Below are 25,363 nucleotides of genomic sequence, written 5' to 3' on the forward strand. Positions count from 1 at the left end.
GCGCTTTTCATTTGGTACTGATTTCCAACAAGAAAGGAATATTGCCCCTCTGTTGGTGAATGAACCCAACAAGACCCGCGATTCTATGGTTCAAGGACCTCTTTTCATCACAACTTATAACATTAATAGTAATGCTTGTTTTTGCATTATTTGTAAAAATTGGGCATTGTTTAGAAGTGATCCTAGCGTCTACAACAAGGTTGGGGATCAACCAGTTGTGATTTACAAGAAAGCTAAAAATCTTAAAGCTTTTTTTGAACAACGTCAATCCGGGCGTGTCAGAACTGCTGGCATGTATAAATGTCAATCTTGCAACTACTGTCAGTATATTACAGAATCTAACAGGTTTAAGGTGGTCGACCAGCAGTACACTCTGAAATGTAGAGTGAAATGTAATTCTAAGATGATAGTCTATTTAGCCCAGTGCCAGGATTGTTTGGCCTTCTATACTAGAAAAACGGAGAGACGACTCCGTGACCAGCTATATGAGCATATTTATGCTATTAGAAAAAATAAACTTCAAAATGCTTTAGCAAGCATATCTCATCTCACCCTGATCATAGTTTTAAATTTTTGGTGATTGATCAGATTTGTCAGGATGTTAGGGGTGGCCCAGCACCCTTGAAGTTGGAAGAATTGGAGCTAGTTTGGCAGGTCAGATTGAATGCCTACAATCTGCCTGGATTGAATGAATGCTGCTCTATTAGCAGCATTTTAAAACTTAAAAGTTTACTAAGATGAAGGTTTTTATTTGTTTTCATTTATGGTCCAACGTTGTGTTGGTTTATAAGTATGTTCCTTAATTTTGTATTTATTTGTTTACTTCTAGGTTCTGATATGTGTGCTGATTTAATCTTTACTATCACAACCTGTTTTAGAGGTTAGATTTAACTCGTTTTGAAGGTGGTTTTAAGCAGTTAATGTTCTTTTAAATGTGTATGATTGATTTCCTTTGCTTAATTAAGCTGCTAATTGATTCAGTATTTATAGTATCAGTGTAAGAAGTTTTGATTGTCTGAAGAAGTTTGTGCACTGTACCAAATGAAAAGCGCTTTACAACATTAAAGGATTTTTATTACTCCTGTTTGGGTGCTGTGTTGCTTGTTCTAGTTCCTTTTTTCCTGTTTTGAGAAGTTTGTGTTTGCCTTGAGTTTGAGCATATTCACCTTTGTTAGAAGATTTGGGGAAGAATACAGGCAAATTAATAGACTGACTAATATTGGATTCTGACACCACCACTGGAAGGAATGATGAACTGGTATGTAAAGTTACCCTGTCCCTATGAAAAATCAAGTATGGGGGTTTTGAGGATAATGCTTGGATCTTGGAAATTCTTCTGGCCAAGTACCGGCTACTAAGAAAATTGTCTTCCATGAAAGGTATTTAAGGTCACACATAGCTGTGGGCTCAAATGGGGGTTAAGTAAAGTACTGCAGCATTAAATTCAGGTCCCAAGGAGTAGCATCTTTAAAGGGAGGCCTTAAGAGTGGCATGCCTCTTAAAAATGCTTTGCTTAATTTATGAGATGTTACAGACGAATCATCTATTCCAACATGAAAATCTGATATTGCTGCTAACTGTACTTTAACTGTGGAAGAACTAGCTCCTTCATAAAATAAATGCAATAGAAATTCTAAGATATTGTGTATGGGGGCTGTAAAGGGTTCAATGTTATGTTTCTGAGTCCAAAAAACAAATCTTTTCCATTTGCTGGAGTACAGTTTCCTGGCAGAAGGTTTATGAGAGGACAACAGAATATGCTGGACAGGGGAAGAGAGCATAGCTTGTATGGCTATTAATGTAATTGGAAAAAACAGGCAATCAGCCTGAGACTTACAATGTCTGGATGTATCATGCCTGTCGGGTGAGTCAGGAGGTCAAGAGTTGGATCTAGAACCCAAGGACATTTAATCAGACAAGGCCAAAGGAAGGGAAACTGAATCTATTGAGGCCAATAAGGGACAATGAGGATGATCTAACTCTTCAACCTGGTAGCTTTCTGAAGGAATTTGGGAATTAATGGAATGGGAGGATATGCTTATAGAAGACCAGGTGGCCAATCATGAAGTACAGCATCCCTCGGAGATTCTTCCTCTGGGGGGATTAGGGCAAAGTAGCTGCTGCATTTGTTGTTCAGTGAGAGGTGAATAGATCGCAGCAAAGTTGACCCCACTGACAGAAGATCTTGTCTGCAATTTTCCTGCTGAGGGACCACTCATGGGGTAGAAGTATGCACCTGCTCAATTTGTCTGCTATCACACTGGATTTCCCCAGAATGTGCATTGCTAAGAGAAAGCGGTTGGAAGAGATCACCCACTTCCACACCCTGAGAGCTTTTCAGCATGATGGGTAGGATTTGTTTCCTCCTTGTTTGTTGATGTACCAGACCACTGGCATGTTGCCCATTTGTATTGCAATGGTCCCTATGGGGAGAGCATTTTGGAATACCCGCAACTCTAACAGCACTGCTCTCATCTCTAGAACATTTATATGCAATTTTGCCTCTTCGGGGACCAGGTGCCTTGGATGGTCTTCCCCAGACAATGCCCCTTCCACCCTAACTGGGAAGCATCTGTGGTCACTACGGCCTTGGGCTGAGGGGATGTGAATGGATGGCCTAGAAGAACTTGATCTGAATGAATCCACCATTCTGGGTCTCTCTCGCATGTCTGAGTGATTCTTACCTGGGAAGACACAGACTGGTAAAGAACTGACCACTGTGTAGCTAGCATCCATTGAAAAATTCTCATGTAAAATCTGGCTAGCTGCACTAATGTTATTGTTGCCTCCAGTGCATGAAGGCCCAAATGGCCCAAAATTCAGGCATTACAGATTATCTTTATAATTTGTGACTTTATTGTCTGAACTCGATAGTGATAGGGATGCAATAGTTGTTTTTGTACTGAGAATTGCTCCTATAAACTCTAGGCTCTGGGTGGGATGTAGATGAGATTTCTCATAGTTTATGGATATCCACAGAAGACAGCAAGTCTGGAGAACCTGGTCATTTGCCAATATGAGCTGATGCCTGGTCAGAGTGGGACTGAGCCATTTGTCTAAATATGGAAATACTCGGAACCCCTGCAGTCTGAGATGAGCTGCTACTACTGCCATGCATTTGGTAAACACCCTGGGGGCCGTGGTGAGTCCAAAGGGGAGTACTCTGAATTGGTAATGACTGGCTCCCAGCCAGAAGCGTAAATACCTTCTGGACTGTCTGTTCAACTTTATATGATAGTACGTATCCTGAGGGTTAACTGAGCACATTCAGTCATTCTTGCCCAAAAAAAGGGAGAATGGACTGAACCATGACCATCTGCAATTTGGTTCTTTGAACCATCTTATTTAGTTTGGTTAGATCCAGAATTGGTCTCCAGTCCTCTGTTTTCTTTGGCATTAAAAAGAACCTTGAGTAAGTTCCGGATTCTAGCTGGTCTGGCAGGAACTCTTGGATGACTCTTTTCTAGCAGCTTTTGTATTTTAATTGCTGCTTGTTCCCTCTGACTGGGGTGGAACATCAGGGATTTTTCTTGAGACTGGAGGTGGAAGGGAAAAGGATATTATATATCATCTGGAAATAATCCTCTGCAACCAAGTATCTTTTGTTATATCTAACCAGGCTCTCTGGTGTAGGGATAATCCCCCAACTGCTCCCAGAGGTGGACAATCAGACCTCCTTTTGGGAGTGCTGGCAGGGTTTGTCAAAGAACGATTCTCTAGATCCCTGGTTCTGTGGGCCACATTTGCCATGTGGGCAGCGACATCCATTAGAGATCCCTCCCCTGCCTCTGAGGGAACCTCCTCCAAGTGTGTCCTAGAAATTACCATGACACTTTCTGAACCACATTTTCTGATCACCTCGCTAATTCCTGGAAAAACTTCATTGAGGGGTTGAAACAAAATGCACTCCCATGGCAGACAGAGTCTTTCCATCCTTCTCACACCGAGATAGTGTGTCCTTTACCTCGGTGCCAAATAAAGAATTTTATCAAAGGGGCCACTGATGAAAGAGGACTTGAAGGGCTCCGCAAACTCACAAAGGCCCATCCAGGCATGTTTCCTTGTGGAAATGCCTGAACCCACTGCCCTTGAGGTTCCCTCTGCTACATTTCAGATCAACCTGATGGTTGAATTGGATATGGACTGAAGAGTAGTCAGCTGGGAAGTTACAGAAGCCTGAACTTCCTCAGAAACTCCTTAATCAAATCCCTTTGTAATCTGGTAAAATGTGCCAAGTAGTTTATTTATTTAACATTTGTTTACTGGGAAAGTCCGATTTGGAATGAAGCCAATTTTCAGTGGAGGTGCAGGGAGAAACACTCCAGATGCATGTCTTTGAAACGTGGGAGGAAACCGGAACACCCGGAGGGAACCCACACGAATGCAGGGAGGACATGCAGACTCCGCACAGAAAGCACTCCAGCTGTTAATCGAACTGGAGAACCTCTTGCTGTGAGGCAACAATGTTACAACTGCACCATCCAGTTGAGAGACCTCAAAGCAAAAGTGGATGAGGCATGTACATGATTCCTAAATCTGTCCCTCGCCTACTATGACTCCCTGTTGGGGGGATGGACAGTGGAACCTTCTTCGGCTAGTTCCTTCTTGGTGGCCACCCTAACGACCATAGCATCAACAGGAACTCTCTTACTCCATAACTGTCTGTCTGCAGGTGGTGCCATTATCCTGTCCAGTCTCTGAGGAATTGCTGTGTCTGTATCCGTCCACGTCAATCATGAGATCAAGTTAATGAGCTCATCGGCAGGCAGTGGAACCCAGGAGGTAGAGAGTCCAGTACCAAAAGCCTACATGAGAACAGGTTCCTCAGATGCCGGGTTACTGGGTGTCCAGCCGCTTCTATGTTTAAGGATTTCCAGGATGTCTCTAAATAAGACATCTTCAGGAGGTGACCATGGCGACCCTTTGCCCTCATTGAAATCTGCATCCTTGGTGATAGACTCCTCTGTGGAGTCAATGTGCTTCGTCTTGCATATCTTCTTTCTGGGGACCTCCTCAGTGACATGCTCTGGAGGCATCAGAAGAAGAAATATTTCCCTGAGATGGAGCCTGGGGCTTCTGCACTGGCTGTCTCAGTGGAACTTGATGGTGAGGCTGTAATTGCTGGGTCATTATGGTGGAAGATTCTGGATCCAAGGGGGAAGGTTCCATCAGAACTGTCAGAGCAGAAAAGACCCTCATCGCAGCCTCAAAGGCAGAGTGGCCCAGAGAAGGAGAGGAAATTGGATCTGAGAAGACATGCTTCTGGATCATAGCCCTCCCCCACTCAGAGGGCAAAGTCTCCAGGGCTGAAGCCAGAGCCGTGCTATCCAATGCCGAGGTTCCACAGTGCAGAGAGTTGAATGCAACACCTCAGATCTGACAGGCAAGCTGCGGCTCTGAGAGCTCTCTGGATCCAATGGAGCTGCTGCTCTCAGGGATAATTTAAGATCCAAGGATAAGGTTTATCCTTAGATCTGAAACGGATGGATCCAGACATCTTGGATCCAGAGACACTGATGCTACAGAGGAGGAATCTGCAACAAGGGCTTTGAAGAAATTCAGATCTCCTGACCCAGTGGAGTAGGAGCTGAGGAAACCCCAATCTGTCCTTGCACTAAGAGGATCTTTCTCACCAGTCTCTCCACATCTTCTTCAGTTAGGCTTCTAGAACGAGCAGAAAGGGTAGATGGAGATACAGGGAGCTCCAAAAAGAGAGAAGGTACTCTGTCCGAGACAGGATCCGGGAAGGGAGAGTACCTTACTCTAGGCAAGGGTTTAAATGCCAAAGTTGGTGATGTCAGATCCAATGACTTAGAACTTGTTGGATCCTGTTTCCAAGCATCTGGATCCGAAGTAGTTGGATCAGATGATTTTGCCAGTTTCGGATCTGTAGCTAGGGTAGAATCCATAATTTTCGATTTCTTGGGATCTGGGTGAGACTGGATCTTTTGTTGATTGTTTTCTCAAGGAATCCAAGGAAGATGAAGTAGAAGGTCTCTGAGATGAGGATTTACTTGACTTCGTTTTAGTAGAAGTACCTTCAGAAACAGCTTCTCCACAAACAGGAGGGGAGAAGGCCTTTTAATATTAGCTTATTTTTTTCTTTCCATTAAAAAGTGTGGACTGAAACTGTGGCATATTGAGCAGTTTTCCTGAGGTGAAGAGGGCCCAGACAATAAATGCATGAAGTGTGGGCATCAGAGAGAGGCAACTTGCGCCCAACACTTTACACACTTTTTGAAACCTGATGTTTTTTCCTCCACAGTATAGGGGCAGAAATGAAGGCAAATAGTGAAAACAGTAACAGTATTAAGAAAGCAAGCAAGTTTTTTAAATAGATTTAGAAATAGAAATTGAAAAATTTAAGTAGAACTATTCAAACAGAAATTTTTAAATAGAAGATGGGAATACCAGCAATGGTAACAAACTACTTTTGTAGGAGAATTAGCAACAGAATAAAGGGGAAATATAAGGAAGAAAGGTTATAAGCAACTAGTAAGGGTTTGACAGTAGAAAAAAAAATACATTAGAAGAGAAAGAAAAGAAGCTAAATTCATGTATCTGAAAGGAAGCTCGAGAGTATGGCTAGACGGGTTCCTATTATGTGATCGAAATAATAAAACTTCGAACACCACAACATCAAACTTGTATGTTCAAAGTATTATAATTTCAAATACAAAACAAAAACAAAACAGACAGTACGTAACTGTTGTAGGCGGGGGGGCAAGCCCCCCTGCACCCCCCCACACCCTCGCTCTTTAACTATACCAAGTCCGAGATCGCACTACAGTGCAGAAAGGGAATATTTCCCTTTACTGCACTGTAGTGCGATCTCGGAGTTGGTATATTTAACAAATTAATGTGTGTGTGTGCGTGTGTGGGGGGGGGGGAGTGCAACAGTTATTGAGCTGTTTTTGAAACTTCGAACATTTGTGTTCGATGTTTTCATGTTCGAAGTTTCTGCAATTCGATAAGCAATAGGAACCCTGGCTAGACAAGTCTTTTCGCTGGAGAGACAAATGAGATCTGAGGTAATCGGGGCTGGTGCACTGTGGGTAAGGGAGAAACTCGAGAGTTCCTGGTTGCCACAAGCTTTGGCAACAGCCAAGTCGAATCCGCTGGTTCTGATCCGAACCCATCAGTTGAGGACAGAATGAAAACTGACAACATCAGATCAAGTGAATAAATAACTGTTTTGTAATGTACACATTACTCCACATGCACTTGTACCAATGTCCTGTGTATGGTTAGGATAGCCTTAGCATCTCTAGAATCCACTCTTATCATGCTAAGGTTCCATTACTTTACTGGCATTTGCTACCGCCCTTTCATGATGCATAACATGAATGAGTATCCCCTTCCTTCTCAGTCTTGCTAATAGTACACCACTGAGACCACTGTTTTCCATGGGCTCATCTACTGAACATAAAACCTTTTGCCTTCTTACAGCAAAGACAACTGCTACTTTTATGCTCGCTATGTCAGTCACTTCAAATCTCCATGGAGATCCATTCCCATTTGACTACTACATCTGTCTTTGCAACATCAGAAAACAAGATGACACTGCTCTGCAAACCTCCTACAATACTTAACAAATATACTAATGACTGCAAGACTGACCCTTGTAGCAGTTCATTGCTTATTCTACTTAGTGACTATTTCACTGACATTCCTTTTCTAGCAGTCACTTTCTGCTTCTTATCAACCAGTTTCTATTTCACTCCACTCCACTGAGCCTCAGTCATATCCTTTGATGCGCCATACCAACATTAAGTAAATAAGGCAGCAAACTGGTAACTCCAGAATACTGCTATTTGCATCTCATTTCCACGGGATAGGGCTGCTAAAAAGGAAAGTACTTAGCCCCCCTCCCACCTCAAGGCAACAAGCAAGCAACAAACATATACATATATTAACATTACAGAATATGGATTTCAAGTAAGCTGTCATGTACACATTTCTTACCTTTATATGTGCTTTGGCTTTATTGAGCAGACCAAGTGTCGTATGCCTGGTGCAGTCTGGTCCTAGTGGTATGAGTGCTTTTAAGCGTTCCAAACACAAACGAAGGTGAGCACGCCTGCAAATGAAAAAGTATCAAAATAGGTTTAACTGTAATTTTTTTTTAATTACAAATATGTCAGCAAATCAAGTCTAACAGTAATATTATGGACTGCCTTTGACCATACAGGGCTTTGTGGGAGGACATTTAAGCATTTCATCAGTACAACATTATCTCTGGGAAGGAAAGGTGACCACCCCACTGCTACAAAGACCCCTGGGAGACAACCACATCTGGTACTGTACATACAGAACTTTATACAGGAGGGACTGACACTATAAACACTTTCAAAAAATACCACCAACTGCCTAAACTATCAATATTCCTTATGTTAGCTAATGTCAAGCGCAACAACCAAAAAACTGGAACTTGTACAGAGAGACAAAGCTAATCCCAGCAACCATGCTGGCCTTGCATACAGCTGTTCCAGTTCCACTCTCTACTATGAGATACAGAATTTGAACCCACAAATTATGAATTGTGAATATCTGATACCCACCTTCTTTCAAACTAAGAACTGTATCATAGCTCACTGGTGGACAGGGCAAACATCAACTGGCTAATCTATACCCATGACCACTAGAAGACAATAAAATATAAGAGGATGAGGGATTTGGGGGGGGGGGCAAGGAAATATTCAGACTGCAGCCAAATGTAACAAGCCACAAAACCTGAAGCACTACACACCACCTGTTTTAGCTAAGAGAGATGGGGACAACATACTGTTCTTACTCCATAGGTGGCAGACAGAGAACCATAATGACCAGTACTATGACTGGAATGCTACTAACAGGATAGCAACATATGGCAAAAAGGTGCATATCTGAATAGCAGCAGGAGCAGAAAGAAGCAACCATGCTGTACTAATAAATTTCATGTTGCAAGGTATCTCTACACACACACAAAATGTACATATACACATAAAAACTTCAGATATTACAAAGGAAGCGGTTTACACATTTTATTTTTATCTTCAGTTTGCAGCAGAGTGACAAAAATCTATTTTAGAATATAAAAAATGCTTATTTGCTTAAACACTTTACGACTTCAACATTCTCTTGCACAACTTAATCAGCTCTACATATACTCTTCCACAGGGTTAAGTATTCTCTCACAAGTTCTTCCTAGCAGTCTGTCCAGACTACCCACAACTAAAATGTGACACTTTCCCACCAGAATACACTAGCAATGGCAGCTCCTGATGCCTCCTAGTACCTTAAGCTATACTAGAATTCCAAAGGGATGAAAACAAACAAACAAAAAAACAATGTCCATTGATTGAAATGAGAAATCAGAAATATCTCTGTCTTGCCGACAGAAGAATGCAAACCACAGCAAGACATGTACTGCCCAAAACTGAATATATGTATACGTTTTTTTGCACATCTTTAAGACATCTTTTTATGAGAACAATTTTTTGGAACATCATACTTTATAATGAAGTACTATGTAATTCTGGCACAAAAGCCAACAAGTGGACAGTAATCAAGCTACACTAATAATATAAATATGAATGGCTTATAAGAAGAAAATACACAGTACGTACCTCTCAACTGCTATGATTCAGGCAAAGCTTTGAGACTTTAAGGTTACTGTTTAAGGGTACATACTAAACAAACAAACAAACAAACTACGCCTGTACAAAGTCTCCTTACTACAAGTTATGGTGGATCTAGTATACATAAATACCTTTCAGTGTGAAAAATAAGAAAACTGCTTCTCTTTCTGACCCTTTGCTGTGATTTTTAAAGGCTTCTGCTATGATTTTAATGGTTGGAGGTTGAGAGTGTGGAACCACAATGTCCAGCAATATGTAAAAGCACAAACATGTTACTTAAGTAACTGTATACTGCACTTAAATGGGCGGCCACGGTGGTGCAGTGGTTAGCATTGCTGCCTCACAGCAAGAGGTTCTCCGGTTCGATCCTTGGCTGGGGTGCCTTCTGTGCGGAGTCTGCATGTCCTCCCTGTGGTCGTGTGGGTTTCCTCCGGGTGCTCCGGTTTCCTCCCACATCCCAAAGACATGCTGCAGGTGGATTGGACACTCTAAATTGGCCCTAGGTGTGCGTGTGAGTGTGCCTTCTGTGGAAGGTTGGGCGCCGGGCTGGCAACTCGACACCGTAAAACTCCACTGCCATTCAATGTGCGGACAAGGTGATCCGCTGTGGCGACCCCTAACCGGGAAAAAGCCGAAAGAAGAAGAAGAAGATACTGCACTTAAATATGATTTTTAAGTCTTTCTATATCACTCTGGATTGCTCAAAAACAACTCTCACACCACTATATAACCCCATGGTAAAGCTGAGGTGAAAGATGAAGCAGTTTACATCCCTTTGTGGAGCTCAGCAAATAAAAATAATCACATCTTTTGTTATTCAGGTTTCCAATGGAGTGGACTAAACGTCACTGTAAAACAGACTGCCAGTGACAAAAAGGAAAGGTGTTGCAACAATCAATTTAAGTACCACAAAAAGTAACATGCCTGTCTTTAGTGCTAGAGGATCAGAAGGCTAGGTGTTCCACTCAAGGTAGTTGGATTACTTTTCCAAAACTAACACTGCAGAATAGGGTAAGTATGCTGTCTTTCGGATGACAAGTTGAACCGAGGCTCCATCTGCCTAAGCTGCTGGTGGTAGCTCAGGTGGATATAAAAGATCCCACTTCTAGTTTCCCTCCTTGGGGCTAGCCAATCAGCAGTGAGAGTGAAAATGTGTGTGTGTGTGTGTGTGTGTGTGGGGGGGGGTACTTTGTGAAACTGGCTGCAGTTATTGTTTCCTAGGCTAAGAAACAACCCATACAAGTGCAGCAGTGGGAATGGTGAACATAAACTGAACATGACACAGGGTAAATCTCACTTCAAACATAGCAGGCATCAGTGCAACAACCATCCTAGAAGCAGCAACAAGCTCACATGGGAGGCTGATGCTTCATAAAGTAAAATAGAAAGACGACTGTCAGTGAGTGGAAGCTTGTTTACAGCTATCCCCTCCCTGTTGCAGTGTATTTCAACTGTTTGCACTGTTAAAAGAAAACTGCTGTACGAGGTACATTTTTCCCAACATGCACAGTATTGTTTTTGACTGACTTGTGTTCTATTATAAAACTACAAAATTATGGGACATAATGTTCCAATTTACACAATACTCCAAGAAAGAACACAGGAGTGGTGTTTACTAGCCTTGGACTTGCATGCAAATCATATAAGGCTCCTCAAATATGACAGCCTAGCTACCTGATACAATGGCCACGAAAAAAAACTACATTACAAAACAGTGCTTGTAGAATACAACCAATCTAAACACAAAGTTGATTTTCTTGCTAAAGTAAATTCAGATGTAACAGCTTGGATTATGCAAGCAAGCTGCATACTGCCGCTATGCAGAAAGCAGCTAGCAGGCACACACATCAACAGAGCACGATATGGTTAAATCAAGAGAAAAAAATAATAAAAAGGAAATGAAAACACCAACATGCTCTGTCCACTGATCACATGGATACATGCAGCAAAGATAAAGAACACAAGTGGATGCCTTTCACTGAAACTAGACACAAACTACAAAGTAATTCAACCTCTTTATATGTAGCTTTCCCAGATTTCCTTCTCTGTGCAACATAACTGAAAATAACAAACAGCTGCAGTTTTCTTTTTCACACTTGGTATGCAAAAGTGGAAGAGGGTACCCTTAGAATCCAAGACCAAGGAGACAAGAAAAGTATCAAGGAACTATCTAGGGTTACAGGCGTGTGACATTCACATCTCATACAGTGAGACTAATGAGAAAACAGTCTGCCTCCATTTATTACAGTTATGTTTCCAAGGGAAATACTGTGCCTTCTGTGACCATCTGTGTCTTGCCATCACAACTTTCAGTCTCTCGAAATCACCTATATGATTGCTAAATTTAGGACCCAAACAATGAATTGTCTTTCTCAAAAGAAAATCGGAAGGCTAATGAAACAGACTCTGCTTTAATGTTCCTCAAAATGCTTCTAAAATAGGCAAACCTGGTAATGACAGCCTCATATTCTACACATCCGTGGGAGAAAGGAAAGCAAAAAGGCACTAGCAGCAAGTAAAGCTACTAGACATTTCAAACTGGCATCTGGTCACTGACCTTAAATATAAATTATACTCCTAAAATTCATCACCTGACAGAGAATCAAAACTGTCAAAAAAGCAACATATACACAGTCATTTGTATGTATGCAAGGTATTGAAAAACAATGTTCTCCAAGAAATTTACAAAACACTGACAACTTGCCACACTAAACAGTTTATACCACATCCCAGTTCAGGATATGTCAACATGTCATCAACTGTCTCCAAACTGCTACAACTGCATTGTAAGTAATATCACTGGACATGTCTAAGTTCAATCATCCATCATCATCCATTTTCTTAGCCACCTCCTCTGCTGAGGATCACAGGTGTAGCAAGCTAAGCAGGGTAGATCACACTTCCCTAGTCACAGTGCATCTGTGAGACCCTCAAGCATTTCAGGTGAGCTAAGAGAAACGGCCCTTCCAATGTGTATTGGGGCTGTCATATAGCCTACCTCCCAGTAAGCCATGCCTAGTACTCCTCCAGTGTTAGCCCTCCCCCAGGGGGGATAGCATTACGGGCTACTTACACCAACACTTTTCAACATGGAGAAGCAGTGGTGATACTACAAGGTATTCCCACACTGCTGAACTCCCTAGCTAACATGACAGTGTGCTCAACAACCCTGCAAAGGCACCTCATTTCTACTGTTTCCATCAGTGATCTCATCCTCTTGGCCCCACTCTAAGCCCAAAACCAAAGGAAAGATGGGGATGTGACTGACAGGGTAAATTCAAGTTGCGTTCTGTGACTCGTTTCTCACTTTACCACCACATCCCCATGTAACACCTGCAGTGCTACTGTCACCACTCACACATACCAGCCAATCTCCTGATCCTCTCTACCTTTACTTGCAACACGATCTCAAGACACTTTAATGTCTCTATCTGAGATAGCTGCCCTACCCTCACATACAGATGGCAATCCACTCATTTCTGGCTGTGACCCATGACATCTGATATGCAGGTGCTCAATGCATCTCATGAATAAGTGTCACATTTAAGTGCGTCTGTAATGCGTATCTTAAATATTTACTTATGAGAATGTTACTCATGATTCCTTGGATTTTTAATTACCTACTGTTTAAAGAAATTGTTTATCAGAATCTAAATACTTTCAGTACACCTTCTCTGTGAAGCACTTGCGTCTATATCTTTTGGTTTCCAAATATTAAGCTGTCCACTGGTACGTCTGACTGTCAGCAGAGTACAAAATCTAGAGGCCCTAAATCCCTGTGCTATGCTCATGCTTGTACTAAGGTTTCTACAAACAGAAAACAGCGTGCAAATATACAGTCACAGATAATGGGACTTCACAGTTACTCCTGTAACACATCTAACTTCATGTATTTTACCCAGTTAACACTATAAACTGATAAATAAAATAAACTGATTCTCTACTTATGATACATGGGGACTGCAAAGGCAGGAAATGAAGCACAAAGACAGCTAATGAGACATGACACAGAGTTGAATTTTGTCTATCAATGAATATGTGCAAGCAAAAGTGAAATATTTGTTACTCATCTGTCTAAACAACATGACCTAAATGGCTGTGCTAAGTATTCCTGATGATGTTACGTTTATGGAAAAAAGTAGTATATTTACCTTACTTGTAAATAAGCACAATCTCACATATTATGCACACCACTTGCCGAAGTTATGGATACTCGAAGAGATATTTTATCCCATTATTAGTTGGGTGGGTATTCGAAAGACATGTGTAAATGGGCGTGCCTTCGTTGAAGGTTGAACATCGAGCTGGCACCTCGGCGTTTGTGAAAATCTACTGCCAATCATTAGGCGACCCCTAACCGGGAAAAGCCGAAAGACAACAACAACAACAACAACATTATACTGCATTACTCCACAATGACTTAGCCATTAAACTACCTTAATTATAAGATTATTGCAGTTCTTACAAGATATGATGTACCACACCTGTATCTTCACTAGAAAAGGGCTTTGGCCAAATGGAACCAACCCACTTAAGAAAATAAATTGTTAAATTATTTAATGGAATTTGTTAATCCAGTGACAGCAAAGAGTTAAGAAGGTCCACTTCAGGAATAACTTGTACATAATGACACAACATTTACCAAGACAACACATATGTTACAGCAGTAACAAGCTGCATGAAATGATAGCCAGAAATTTAATGGACATAGTGAGAACATAATGTTAAATTCAGTTTTCTCAAAATACAATCTGATACACGCCTTGTGCAAACAATTTATTCCCTCTGACTAGCCTAGCTGCAAACTGAAAACACATTGGTAACAAAACTGTGACCTAAGCAGAAGGCTCTTTGGTCTTTTACTGGAACACTGTTATATACTTTTTGACAGTCTATTACACAAAAGGTTGAGGCAGGGATAACAAGATGGCTTCTTCTACATGCCAGGTCTGTCTGAATTCTTTTCTTACTAAGCACCAAATAAGAACATCTGACACCAACTATGGGCAGACTGCATGAGTGAAGCCATGCTTATCTGACTGTATTCAAAACTTCCTACAGAGCCAACAAAGGAGGATGGGGCTGAACAACTGAAGCCTGCTCACCCATTAGTTGGGGGGGGGGGGGGTTCATCCCAGTTGACTGCATGACTGGCTCCTACCAGATTTTTGTGACACAGTCTCTGGTGAACTCTACTACCTCATGTAAAACATATTTTGCTAAGCTGAAGAGACCTTTTTTGTGCTTTTTTTTGCATTTGGTATTTGCTGACCATCAATCTGTTTCCATCTACTCACCCATTCTTTCCCTGTAAACCCCATAAATGAATACAGCAGCTGGGTCAAGATGTCTGTGCTTATGAAACTGTGAAATGCAGATGAGAAACATTATGCCGGTTCACAATAGTGTGCTCATGTCACAGGATAGAAGAGTAGGGGTCCACATATATCAGGCTGCTAAAGGGATCAAAAGGAAGGCCAGAGGGGATAAAAAGCATCTACCTTTCACAGTTGTCTTGAGGATGGCCCATCCACCAACTAGTTCTTGGCCAAGCATTTAAGTCCAAAAAAAATAGGTCCTGAAATGGGTGCAAGGAGGATTTTTTGTAGTTGATCATTAACTCCAACTGAGTTAGGAGGAGAAGGGTGAATTAGAGACACTGTAGGAGAATTTGTGGTGAAGTAGCTTGGATTAACAGGTCATCTATAGAAGAATCTGAATCCCCTGGGTTCAGAAGAAGGTGATCACTGGTGTCAGACACTTTATGAAACCTCCTGGGGCTAAAGGCAAAGCAATAAACTGATAGCAAGATGGCCCAGTACAAACCCTGCAGGGTTTCACCATGCTCCTGAAAGGTTTTGAAAAGGCTGGCAGCTTGGGGGCTAAACAAAAGATTCTTGTCTAAAGAGGTATCCACTATTTTTGCTTTCAAGTCCTCAGGAACAGGCTGGCTACATAACCATGCATACCTGCTGATTACAGAGCCTGTAGCATCTGCTCTGCAGGAGGCCTCTACAGCATCACAACTGAATTTACTGCTCTGTCTGGCCACTTGTGTAGCCTGACTAAGTAAGGATAACATTTATTGTTTAGAATCAGTATCCTACAAATCCACCACTACCTTATTCAAGGAAATTAGAATAGATATCAAGTATTTGGGCATCTTGGTTTCATAATTAATAGCCTTGAATGTCAAAGTAAAAAGGTGGTATAAACCACCTATCCACAGCCCTGCTATCCTTGTCTGAAGGGAGGGCAGTAGCACTGGGAAAGAGTTTAGAAGGCTTATCAGATGAGAGGGAAGCTGAAGAAGGGGCTGCCACAGGATTTTTAAACAAAAAATTATCACCAGGGACTGCATAAAATCTGTATAGTCTTTTGACAGCCAGAAGAGCTGGGAGTCAGGGGCAACACAAGTGGATTGAAAAGCATCCAAAAAAGCCTCAAGAAAGAACAGTTGTGTAAAATCTTACCATAATAATAGCTGTCCTTGTCTACTCTGCTGCAGTATTCTTTACATGAGGGAGCTCTCCACTGTAGGTGACCCGAAGTTGGCCAGTATACAAGTCTTTCACTGCTGTAGGGTGCATGGTACGTTGCACATAGGCTGCTCTTGTATGTTGGACATGAAAGTGACGTATACATGCACCTACCTCAGAACTGAATGCCCCAGGAGGAAAGCCAGCCTAAGGAAAGTAGGGTATGACCATCCAAGGAAAGAACCAAATAATCAGAGCAAAGGACAGAGGGATTTGAATACTGCAACAGAGAAGAGAAGGCCATCTATCGTTATGGTAAGATTTTACGCAACTATTTAATGTCCTTCTATTCATCTGTTGTGGTATCCTTTACATGAGGGAGTACAAAAGCTCATAAGGAGAGGGTGGAGGAAGAAGCAGTTGAGCTCTCCAGAAAGCCATGGACTATGGCTCTGGCAAAACCTGAACTAGACATAAAAATGCCATTCAATTTGTAATGTTTAATGAAGGTACATACAGAAGTCCATGTAGCCACTTTGAGAATACAGCTAGTATCTAATTCCTTGAAAAAAGCCCATGAAGAAGCTACAACACTAGTGGAATAGGCCTTTACAGAAGAAGCAAGGGTCTTACCATGCTTCACATAACAGAACAAAATAGCCTTAGAAATCCAAGTGGAAATAGTCTGCTTGGAAACAGGCAATCCTAAAGCCCTGGGATGATAGGAGACAAAAAGCTGGTCTGATTTTCTAATATATTTGGTCTTGTACAAGTAAAACCTAAGTTGTCTATGCACATCCAGAGTGTGCAGCACCTTCACACTAGAATTTTGTGGAGAAGAAAAGAAGGTAGGTAAATGAATGGATTGACTACCTTGGGCATAAAAAAAGGATTGGTAGTCAAGGACACCCTGTCTTATGGAAAACCAACAAGGAAGGAGAGACCATTAGGGGCCTGGAGCTCAGATACACATTTAGCAGAACTTATAACTAGGAGAAGTACAGTCTTCCAGGAGCAATGTTGCGGGGACACTGATGAAGCTGTAGGGGGTAGAGTCAGCTTTTCAAGTGCAAAATTAAGATTCCAGGGAGGAGGGAAAGGCTTCCTGGGATGTCTAAAGTGAAGGACACCTTTAAGAAATAGTTTAGCCTCAAATCTGCTAGCTAAAGGGGGGAACAGAGGCAGACAGGCAGAAACAGCTGATATATAGGTCTTCGCTGAAGAGTAGCCCAAGAAAGCATTGAGCAATTCACACAAATAGGATAGAACCAGGGGGACATCCACTGACAGTGGAGTCTGGTTTCCTGAGAGACACCAAAATGAAAATCTCTTCCATTTGGATAGGTAAGAACTTCTGGTATTGGGTTTCCTGGCTTCCTGCAGGACCCTTATCATGTCCTACCAGAGCAGGTGTCTGAAAGGAATTAAAACCCTATCACCCACAAAGTCAACTGGAGGGTAGACAAGTGGGGATGGATGAGAGTTCCTTTGTCTTGTGTGAGAAAATTCAGCCTGTGAGGTAACTTGTGGTGACTGCCCTTGGCTAAATGCAGGAAAAGAGGGAACCAATGCTGTCTTTGCCAAAAGGGAGTCACCAGCAAGATTTCTGGTTTATCATGCTGAATTCTGTACAGGACTTTTAGAATGATTAGAAGGGGGACGCATAGAGAAACATCCCCTTCCAAGAGAACAAAAGGGCATACACCTTCCAGACCAGAGGGTATGGAACTCTGGCACAAAATTATGGAAGTTGTCTGTTCATGGGGGAGGCAAAGAGGTCTACTTGAGATACACCCCACGGTTGGACAATGTCCAGAAACACACCCCTTTCAAGCATCCATTCGTGGGACTGTGTTAAGGACCTGCTCAAGGTGTCTGTCGCACAGTTTTGGTTGGATGGAATGTACACTGCCTGAAGAGTCACCTGACACTGGACTGCCAGCTCTGAAACCTGGAGTGCTAGCTGCAAAGTAGGTAGGATTTGGTTCCCCCTGCTTGTTCACATACCAGAGGACTGTCATATTGTCTGTGAACAACTTTAAAAGTCCTAGGAGGAAGAGAGGATGAAAGGTCTGAATGGCTAGCAGCAGCACCCTCATCTCCCTTGCACTGATGTGTTCCCTTTGTGGAGATGAGGCCTATACATTTCAAGTTTCTGAAAGCTGCTCCCCAGCCTACATCTGAAGCATCTATGAACAGCTCTTGGACTTGTGGCAGAGGATGCAAGCGGAGTCCTGGATTGAGGGGCACCTGTTGGATCCACCACTGTAGTTCCCCCTTCAGACAGGGGATGTAAGGAATTGGAAAGTCCAGAGGATGTGAATGCTACATCCAAATAGACTTTAGGAACCACTGGAGTTTTCTCATGTGAAGTTTTGCCAAGAGGTTTCATAGGAATAGTGAATGCAGTGAAACCCAAAACCCTGAGAAACTCTCTGGTTGAAATGCGGTGAAGAGGCAGAAGGTTTTTGAAGTAGGACATGAGGTTCTGTGCCTTTTGAGGAGGAAGAGAGACCCTCATGAGGTCTGTCTGTATCCTGCATCCAGGACGATGTGGCCCTGAGAGGGGAAGAAAATGGATGTTTTGTGGTTTACTGTGAATCCCAGACGTTGCAGAAGAGAAATGGCAAAAAGGATGTTTTGCTCTAGGGTCTCTGGAAAGGTTGCCATAAAGAGGAGATCATCCTGGTAAGGGAAACCTGCAGTAGGCAGTCATAGGGACTAGACATTTTGTAAATACCCTTGGTGCAGTAGAAAGTCCAAAGGGCAAGGCAGAGAACTAAAAATGCTAAGAAGTCACAGGGAAACATAAAAACTTCCTGCAGTTGGGGTGGATAGGAATGTGTAGGTATGCATCTTTGATATCCAGGGAAGCCAAGTAGGCTTGTGGCAGAATAATGGGGGAAACAAGGTTTGAAGGGTTAACATATGGAAGGTGGGTACCTTCAGGAAAGTGTTGAGATGAGACAGATCCAAAATGGGTCTTCAAGGACCATCCTTTCTGGACACTAGGAACATTTTGGAGTAGAAACCTCTTCCCTTTTTTGTCTTGATGGACTTCCTGAATGGTCCCTTGTCTCCACAGCTCTAGTAGTGCCTCTGGAAAGGAAGGTAGTTTTTCTGTTGGGGGTTAAGGGGTGGCCCTGAAAGAAAGTAGGGAGTCCCATACCAGCAAGTATCCTTTTTGAATGATAGAGAGAACCCAGTAGTCTTGAGTTATGCTTTCCCAGACTGGCAGAGACAGAGAGAGGCGGTGGGAAAGCAGAATGTAGATGAGGTGGTATGGGCAGTCAGGGGGAACCAGGCTTGTCTGGAAAGGGCAGCTTCTGAGCTGGAGTTGCAGGAACAGTCCTGGGCTGTTGAGGCCTCCTACCATCTTTTTTTGTTTTAGGCGGAGGAGGGCGGGAGTTCCTACGTACAAAAGCAGTTTTTGCTGGTTAATTTTGTTGAAATTTAGGCACTGGGGAGACAAAGAAGTGCTTCAATTCCTTTCCCCTTTCCTGCATAGATTTATGTAAATTAGCAGCTGCAGAGTCAAACAATGCAGAGTTGTCCAAAGGGGCATCCATAAACTTAGTTTTAATATCATCTCATAATGTCTGGAATCTTAATCAGGAAAATTTCCTTACGACAGAGCCAGAGTCAGAGGCAGCTGCCCTGGCAGAAGCCTCTGCAACATCATAGCTGCATTTGATGGAGTGGCGGGCTATCTGTGAGGAGGCTCCAAGCAAGGATGCAGCCAAGGTTTTACTCTCTTGAGTCAGACAAATCAGAAATTACCTGGGAGAGTTCAGACAGAAGCTCTTTAGCAAATTTGGTCATGTGTGTTTTGTAATTAATGGCTCTAATTGCCAAGGTGGTTGAAGTGTACACTTTCTTGCCCAGCCTTTCCAGGATTCTGCTGTCCTTATCTGAAGGAAGAACAGAGGTTGAAGGCAGTAACCTGGATGGTTTGAAGCCACTGAAATAACCGATGGGTCTGCTACTAAAGGGCATTTAAACAGGAACTTGCAGTCCTTGGGCACCTTGTAAAATATGTCAGGCTTCTTAGGGGCAGGAAGCTAGGAATCAGGGGCACTGGAGGCAGAAGGGCTGGGCAATTCCACCTGCAGAAAGCTGTAGTATATCTTCTGTACTTCAGATACCCGAGTACTATCCCACTTGAAATTTTCTCTCATTTTGACTAGGGTCTCTCCAAAAGAGAGTTCTTCCATAGGTGAGTCAGTTCCACTGGAATCCTCCTCTGGAAAGTGTAGTCTAGAGGGGAGTGGATCTGAGAGGACTAGGCTACAGATTCCTCTTCTGAGGCTGCCTCTTCATTTGAAGAAACCTCCTCCCTAACCTTTTTATATGGGGAAGTTGTGCAGGATGAGGTAGGGACTGAAACACCTGAAGGGGGCTTAAAGGCTACAAGGGCCTTCAAAAGGCCTTGGGTGAATTGTTCCCAATCACTGTGAGGTTCCTTTGGAGGGGACAAGTGTTTAGTTTCCTGCTTCTTTTTTTGATGTAGATCTGCCCTATGTACATAGGAGGCCTAGACGTAGGCCTATGTTCAATAATATCTGAGTGAATTTTCTCCCACACCAAGATCTGAGGTATCCCCTTAGGGCCTTCAGTTATCAAGAGTCCCAGTTCCCCCTGTACATCCAAGATGGATGCCTGCTCAGCATCTGAGTACATGCCTGTGGTCAGATCCAAGGTGGCCTCAACATTGGGCATGGCCTGTGAGCTGGAACCAGGAATTGTACGTATCTCTGGGCTCTCATCTGCCTCAGGGGAGACATCCATAGTAAAAGGTGCAGCTGAAGCTTCAGGCCTTGGCATTTTGGCCTTCTATTTAGCAACCGACTCAACCTTGGGCCCCGAGGATACCTCCATCATGCTTTTAGCTAGTAACTTTAAGCACTGGTTTTCCAAGAATACTGTAACAGATGGATAGAAGGATGTCAGGAGGTACAAGGGAAAGGGCTGAGGTGTCCATTTCCAAAAAGATGTAGTGTATTTTCTGCACCTCTGAAATTTGCCTAGATTCCCACTCAAAATTCTTCATCATATTTAAATCATATTTTAAGATAGTCTTTCCAAAAGAAGTTTCTTTTACAGGAGAATCGGTGAAAAGGAGTCCTCATCATCTGAAGGGACATGTCCAGGAGAATGTATTACAGAGGAGTAGGCCAGAGAATGGTCAGAATCAGAAGTTTTCTCATCTTCAAAGGAAGATGAACCCACAGCCATCTATTGACGGGTGGAGAAGTGAGCTGAAAGGAGAAGGGAGGAGGCTTCACTGACAAAAATGGCCTTAACAAACCTTGAGAGAAATTAATCCCTTTCCTCTCCATAGAAGAGGAAGGAGGAGGTTGTTTAGATTTATGACGCTTCTTTTTTGGTGTTATGTTTGTCTGTACTAGACGTGGTAGCTCAGTTCCCTCATGTACCTCAATTAGTTTAGCTGGGATCTCTCCTTAACCAGGATATGAGGGATGTCCTCTAGTCCCTCTGATATGACAATTCATCGTTCACCTCTGTCTGCAGAATCCTCCGCAGTCAAGGCCTCCGACCTTATACTGGCCTCTGGTGGGGTCTCATTAGACGGCATATGAGTAGGAATGGGATGTATAGTGGGTTATGAAACCTCAGCAGATACATCAGAGTCAGTAAGGCAGATTGAGTCTCTGGCCTAAACCTTTTGCACTTTTTCTTAAGTGGTGGAGGTATGTCAGGGGAAGCAGAATCTGCCATCTTGGAGTGGGCCAAGAATATGAGATGTTGGGTCTCCAGGAAGTGTTAAAAGGGGACAAATGGATCTGCAAGGTCTTAGGAGCAAAGGATTAGAAGTTGGAGCAAGCTTTGTAGTTATGTTCCGCTCCTAAGCAACAGAGACACTAAGTGTACAAGTCTTTGTATGGGATTTGCCTACCATACTTGCACTTAACCCTCCTAGATGACATGTAATACCCCTAAGAAAAAACAGTGAAGAACTAAAGGAAGGATCTCCACTGGGGGGGTCAGGAGCACTTAAATGCATATTCAAAGCAAAGTTACGAATTACCAACAGATGTACAGTTTGACGGATACATGATCAGTGTTTGGGCTAGTGGTGAGATTGTCTAAGGAATTTTAATCAAACTCCTTTACTTTCCCTTTAGCTCTGGGAAATCACCCATGTGTTAGGAATGCTGCAATAGTGATTTCAGTCGGGACACAGTGCAGTTGTGTAAGAACTTATCAAAACTGTAGATGCCTTTCTGATCACTGTTGCAGTACTCCTTCACACTCTCCTTCCCCACCATACTTTTATAATCTCCTTACTCAGTCCTTTTCCCTCAGTACCTATCCCATGGGAAACACCCGAGAACAAACAGGGCTTTCTTACCAATTCATATTATGCCTTTCCTAGCTAATCAGTTTTCTGTCTCAGGATTTTCAGACTGCTAGCTTGGAGACAGTCCGAGGAATTACACTTGTATGTTAGTCTGTATAACCCTACACTTGTGAGATGAGGTCACACTTTGGATGTACGATCCTGGAAAGGCAAAGCTTTAGCACCCCCAGCTGGACAACAGTGGTGTTAATGCATGTGTTAGGAATACTGCAGTATTCATAGGTTCATAGGTTCATAGGTTTATACTAGGCTATCTGCCCTAAGGCATTTATAAGCCTAGCCCAAATTTTTGTGGCTTACGCCACCCCTTATATGAAAAAATACTGTGCCCATTAGTTTGTTGTGCCTCTGTCCAGCAGTGACACAGAGATGATTCCCGGGGTAAACCTACGATCTCCCATCCACAGGTCTAGATTTCTCTTGAACAGAGTCAGCGAGGTGCTCTGCCTCACATGGACCGGGATTTTATTCCACAGCATAGGGAGTCTCTGAGTGATAAATCTATCCCTCCAGCACGTCCTATTTATATCCGTGCTAAGGTTTAAGTTGCTTGCTCTAGTGGTTTTGGTGGATTTGGATTTTTTTGAGGTGGAGCATGTCCATTAATTCCGGGTTGGACATGGCCTTGTATGTCAGGCACATGTCACCTCTGAGCAGACGGTATGCGACTGAATAGAGCTGGAGTTTCTTCAATCTGGCAGCATATGACAGATTTTGGAGTCCCTTTATCCTTTTGGTGAGGAACTTTTGGGGTCTCTCCAATTGCTGCAGATGTCTGGTGAGATACATCCCGAATGGGGCATTGTACTCGATCATTGGTCTGATAAGTGAAGAGTACAGGGGAACAATGACCTCACTAGATCTGGATGTGAATCCCTTCATGATCAGGTGGGCAATGTAGAAGGTCTTTCTAACCACTTTAGCAATGTGAGTGTCAAAAGAAAGGCCACTGTCAACCTGGGTCCCCAGGTCCCTGATAACCTCTTCTGTGCTTAGTGGATTGCCACCTATATGGTAGCTTGGGGTTACCTTGTTTTTCCCGAAGGGTATGACTATACATTTTTGGCGTTTAACTTCAGGCCATGGCTCTGGCACCAGCTATCTGTTTCCGTGAGTCCCTTCTGAAGGATATCCGTGTCCGATGCACTTTCCACTATGGCCCAGTTTGCAGTCGTCTGCAAACTTTGTCAGCCAAAGTCCTCCCATGCTGGCCTGTACTTCTGAGAAGTAGATGCCAAACAATAGGGGGCCAAGGACCGAGCCCTGTGGGACACCACTTGTGACCGGCTTGGAGTCTGACACAGCGCCAGCAACTCTAACCCTGTGGGTTCTGTCCTTAAGCCAGTTTGCAACCCATCTTGTGACATATGGGTTTACATTTAAGCTGGTAAGTTTTTCTACAATACCCGAGTGGGGTATTGTGTCGAAAGCCTTTGCAAGGTCATGGTAGGCTGTATGGACTGCCTTTCCCTCATCAATGGCCTTGGTGACTGTTTCGAAGAAGTCGACCAAGTTCAAAAGGCATGATCTTCCCTTGACAAAGCCAAACTGGGTCGGGTCCAATGTCTGCAAGTCCCCTATATCTTTGTTTATGAGCTCCATTATGATCCTCTCCATAGCTTTGCAGACTAGACTTGTTAAGCTTATGGGGCGGTAATTACCAGGGTCCGTAGAGGCCGCCTTTGTGGAGTGGGACCACAGTTGCCGTACACCACTCCTTGGGCACGTATCCTGTGGTAAGGCTGAGATTAAACAGCTGCCTTATGCGGGTTAATTCCTCATTTAGCTCGTGTAGCACACAGCCGGGGACACCATCCGGTCCCATTGATGCTGTGTTTTTAGCTTTAGAGAGAGCAGCTTTCACCTGCGCATTTGAGATGTCCGGGAGGCTACACTCGGCTGGGATAGTTATCTCTCCTTTAGGGGGGGGGGGGTGAAGTTTGCACTGAACCTGTCTGCCAGTATGTTGGCAATGTCTGTGGGTTCAGTGATTTTTGTATCATTTTTGACTAATTCTGAGCATATCTGGGAGTTTCCACCCAGGTTCCTAACATAGCTGAGAAAGGCCTTATGATTGTCCTTTGAATCCATGGCAATTTTTCTCTCAAAATTGGCCTTAGTTGATTTTATGAGTGCTCGTATTTTTTTACTAATAATGATCAGGGGTGACTTCCCTTTTATGGATTTTGTTCTATCATGTAATAGCTTTCTCCTCTTATTGTAAAGTTTGTTAATGGCTGGGGTCCACCAGACTGGACGTTTGCCCTTTGTGGAAAGAGTCTTGGTTTTATTTGGGATTGCCTGATCCATGCAATCCTGGAGGTGTTCATAGAAGGCATTTGTAAGGGCTTCCGCAGCTTGGGTTGTGGTTTCCTCTGGCTCAGGGGCCTTGAAGGATACTACACCAGTCTTGAGTAGTGTGAAGTTTGCTTTAGAGAAGTTCTTCACTATGGTCTTTTTGTTTGGGGTGGGGCGGATGTGGATTTCCAGTGAGATTAGTTTATGATCAGATCTCACCAATGAGGGATATACTTCGTGTGGAGCATTTTGTCCCCATGTTTGTGACAATGAGATCTAGTATATTTTCTCCTCTCGTGGGAACAGTGACTAGCTGTTCCATGGCATTTGAATTTATGAACTCCAGGAACCGTTGGGCTAGAAAGTTAGGGCTTGAGTAATGTTCCCAGTCTATATTCGGGTAGTTGAAGTCACCCAATATGATGGTGTTTGGAGATACATTTATACCCTCCAGTGTCTTCAGGAAGGCTGTGTGGGGTTCCTGAGTTTGAGAGGGTGGCCTGTAGCATGCTACAATTTGTAGAGCAGTTTTGCCTATGGTTAGTTGCACCTGGATGGTTTCCGAAGCTTCGTGCGTTGCCACC

At 43.1% G+C, this 25,363-nt stretch overlaps 1 protein-coding gene across 3 annotated transcripts in view; it reads right to left on the bottom strand.

The window, feature by feature from the left end:
- Nucleotides 1-25,363, bottom strand: part of MXI1 (MAX interactor 1, dimerization protein) — an 862,954-nt gene that overhangs the window by 173,893 nt on the left and 663,698 nt on the right. For all 3 annotated transcript variants that reach the window (XM_044055700.1, XM_044055699.1, XM_044055701.1), the window contains exon 4: nucleotides 7,966-8,080. In XM_044055700.1, coding sequence (XP_043911635.1) covers nucleotides 7,966-8,080 — 115 coding nt within the window. The remainder of the gene's footprint in view (nucleotides 1-7,965; nucleotides 8,081-25,363) is intronic.

This window comes from Protopterus annectens, chromosome 14.part0, assembly GCF_019279795.1.
Source record: "Protopterus annectens isolate FY-2018-M chromosome 14.part0, PAN1.0, whole genome shotgun sequence".
Lineage (NCBI taxonomy): Eukaryota > Metazoa > Chordata > Ceratodontiformes > Protopteridae > Protopterus > Protopterus annectens.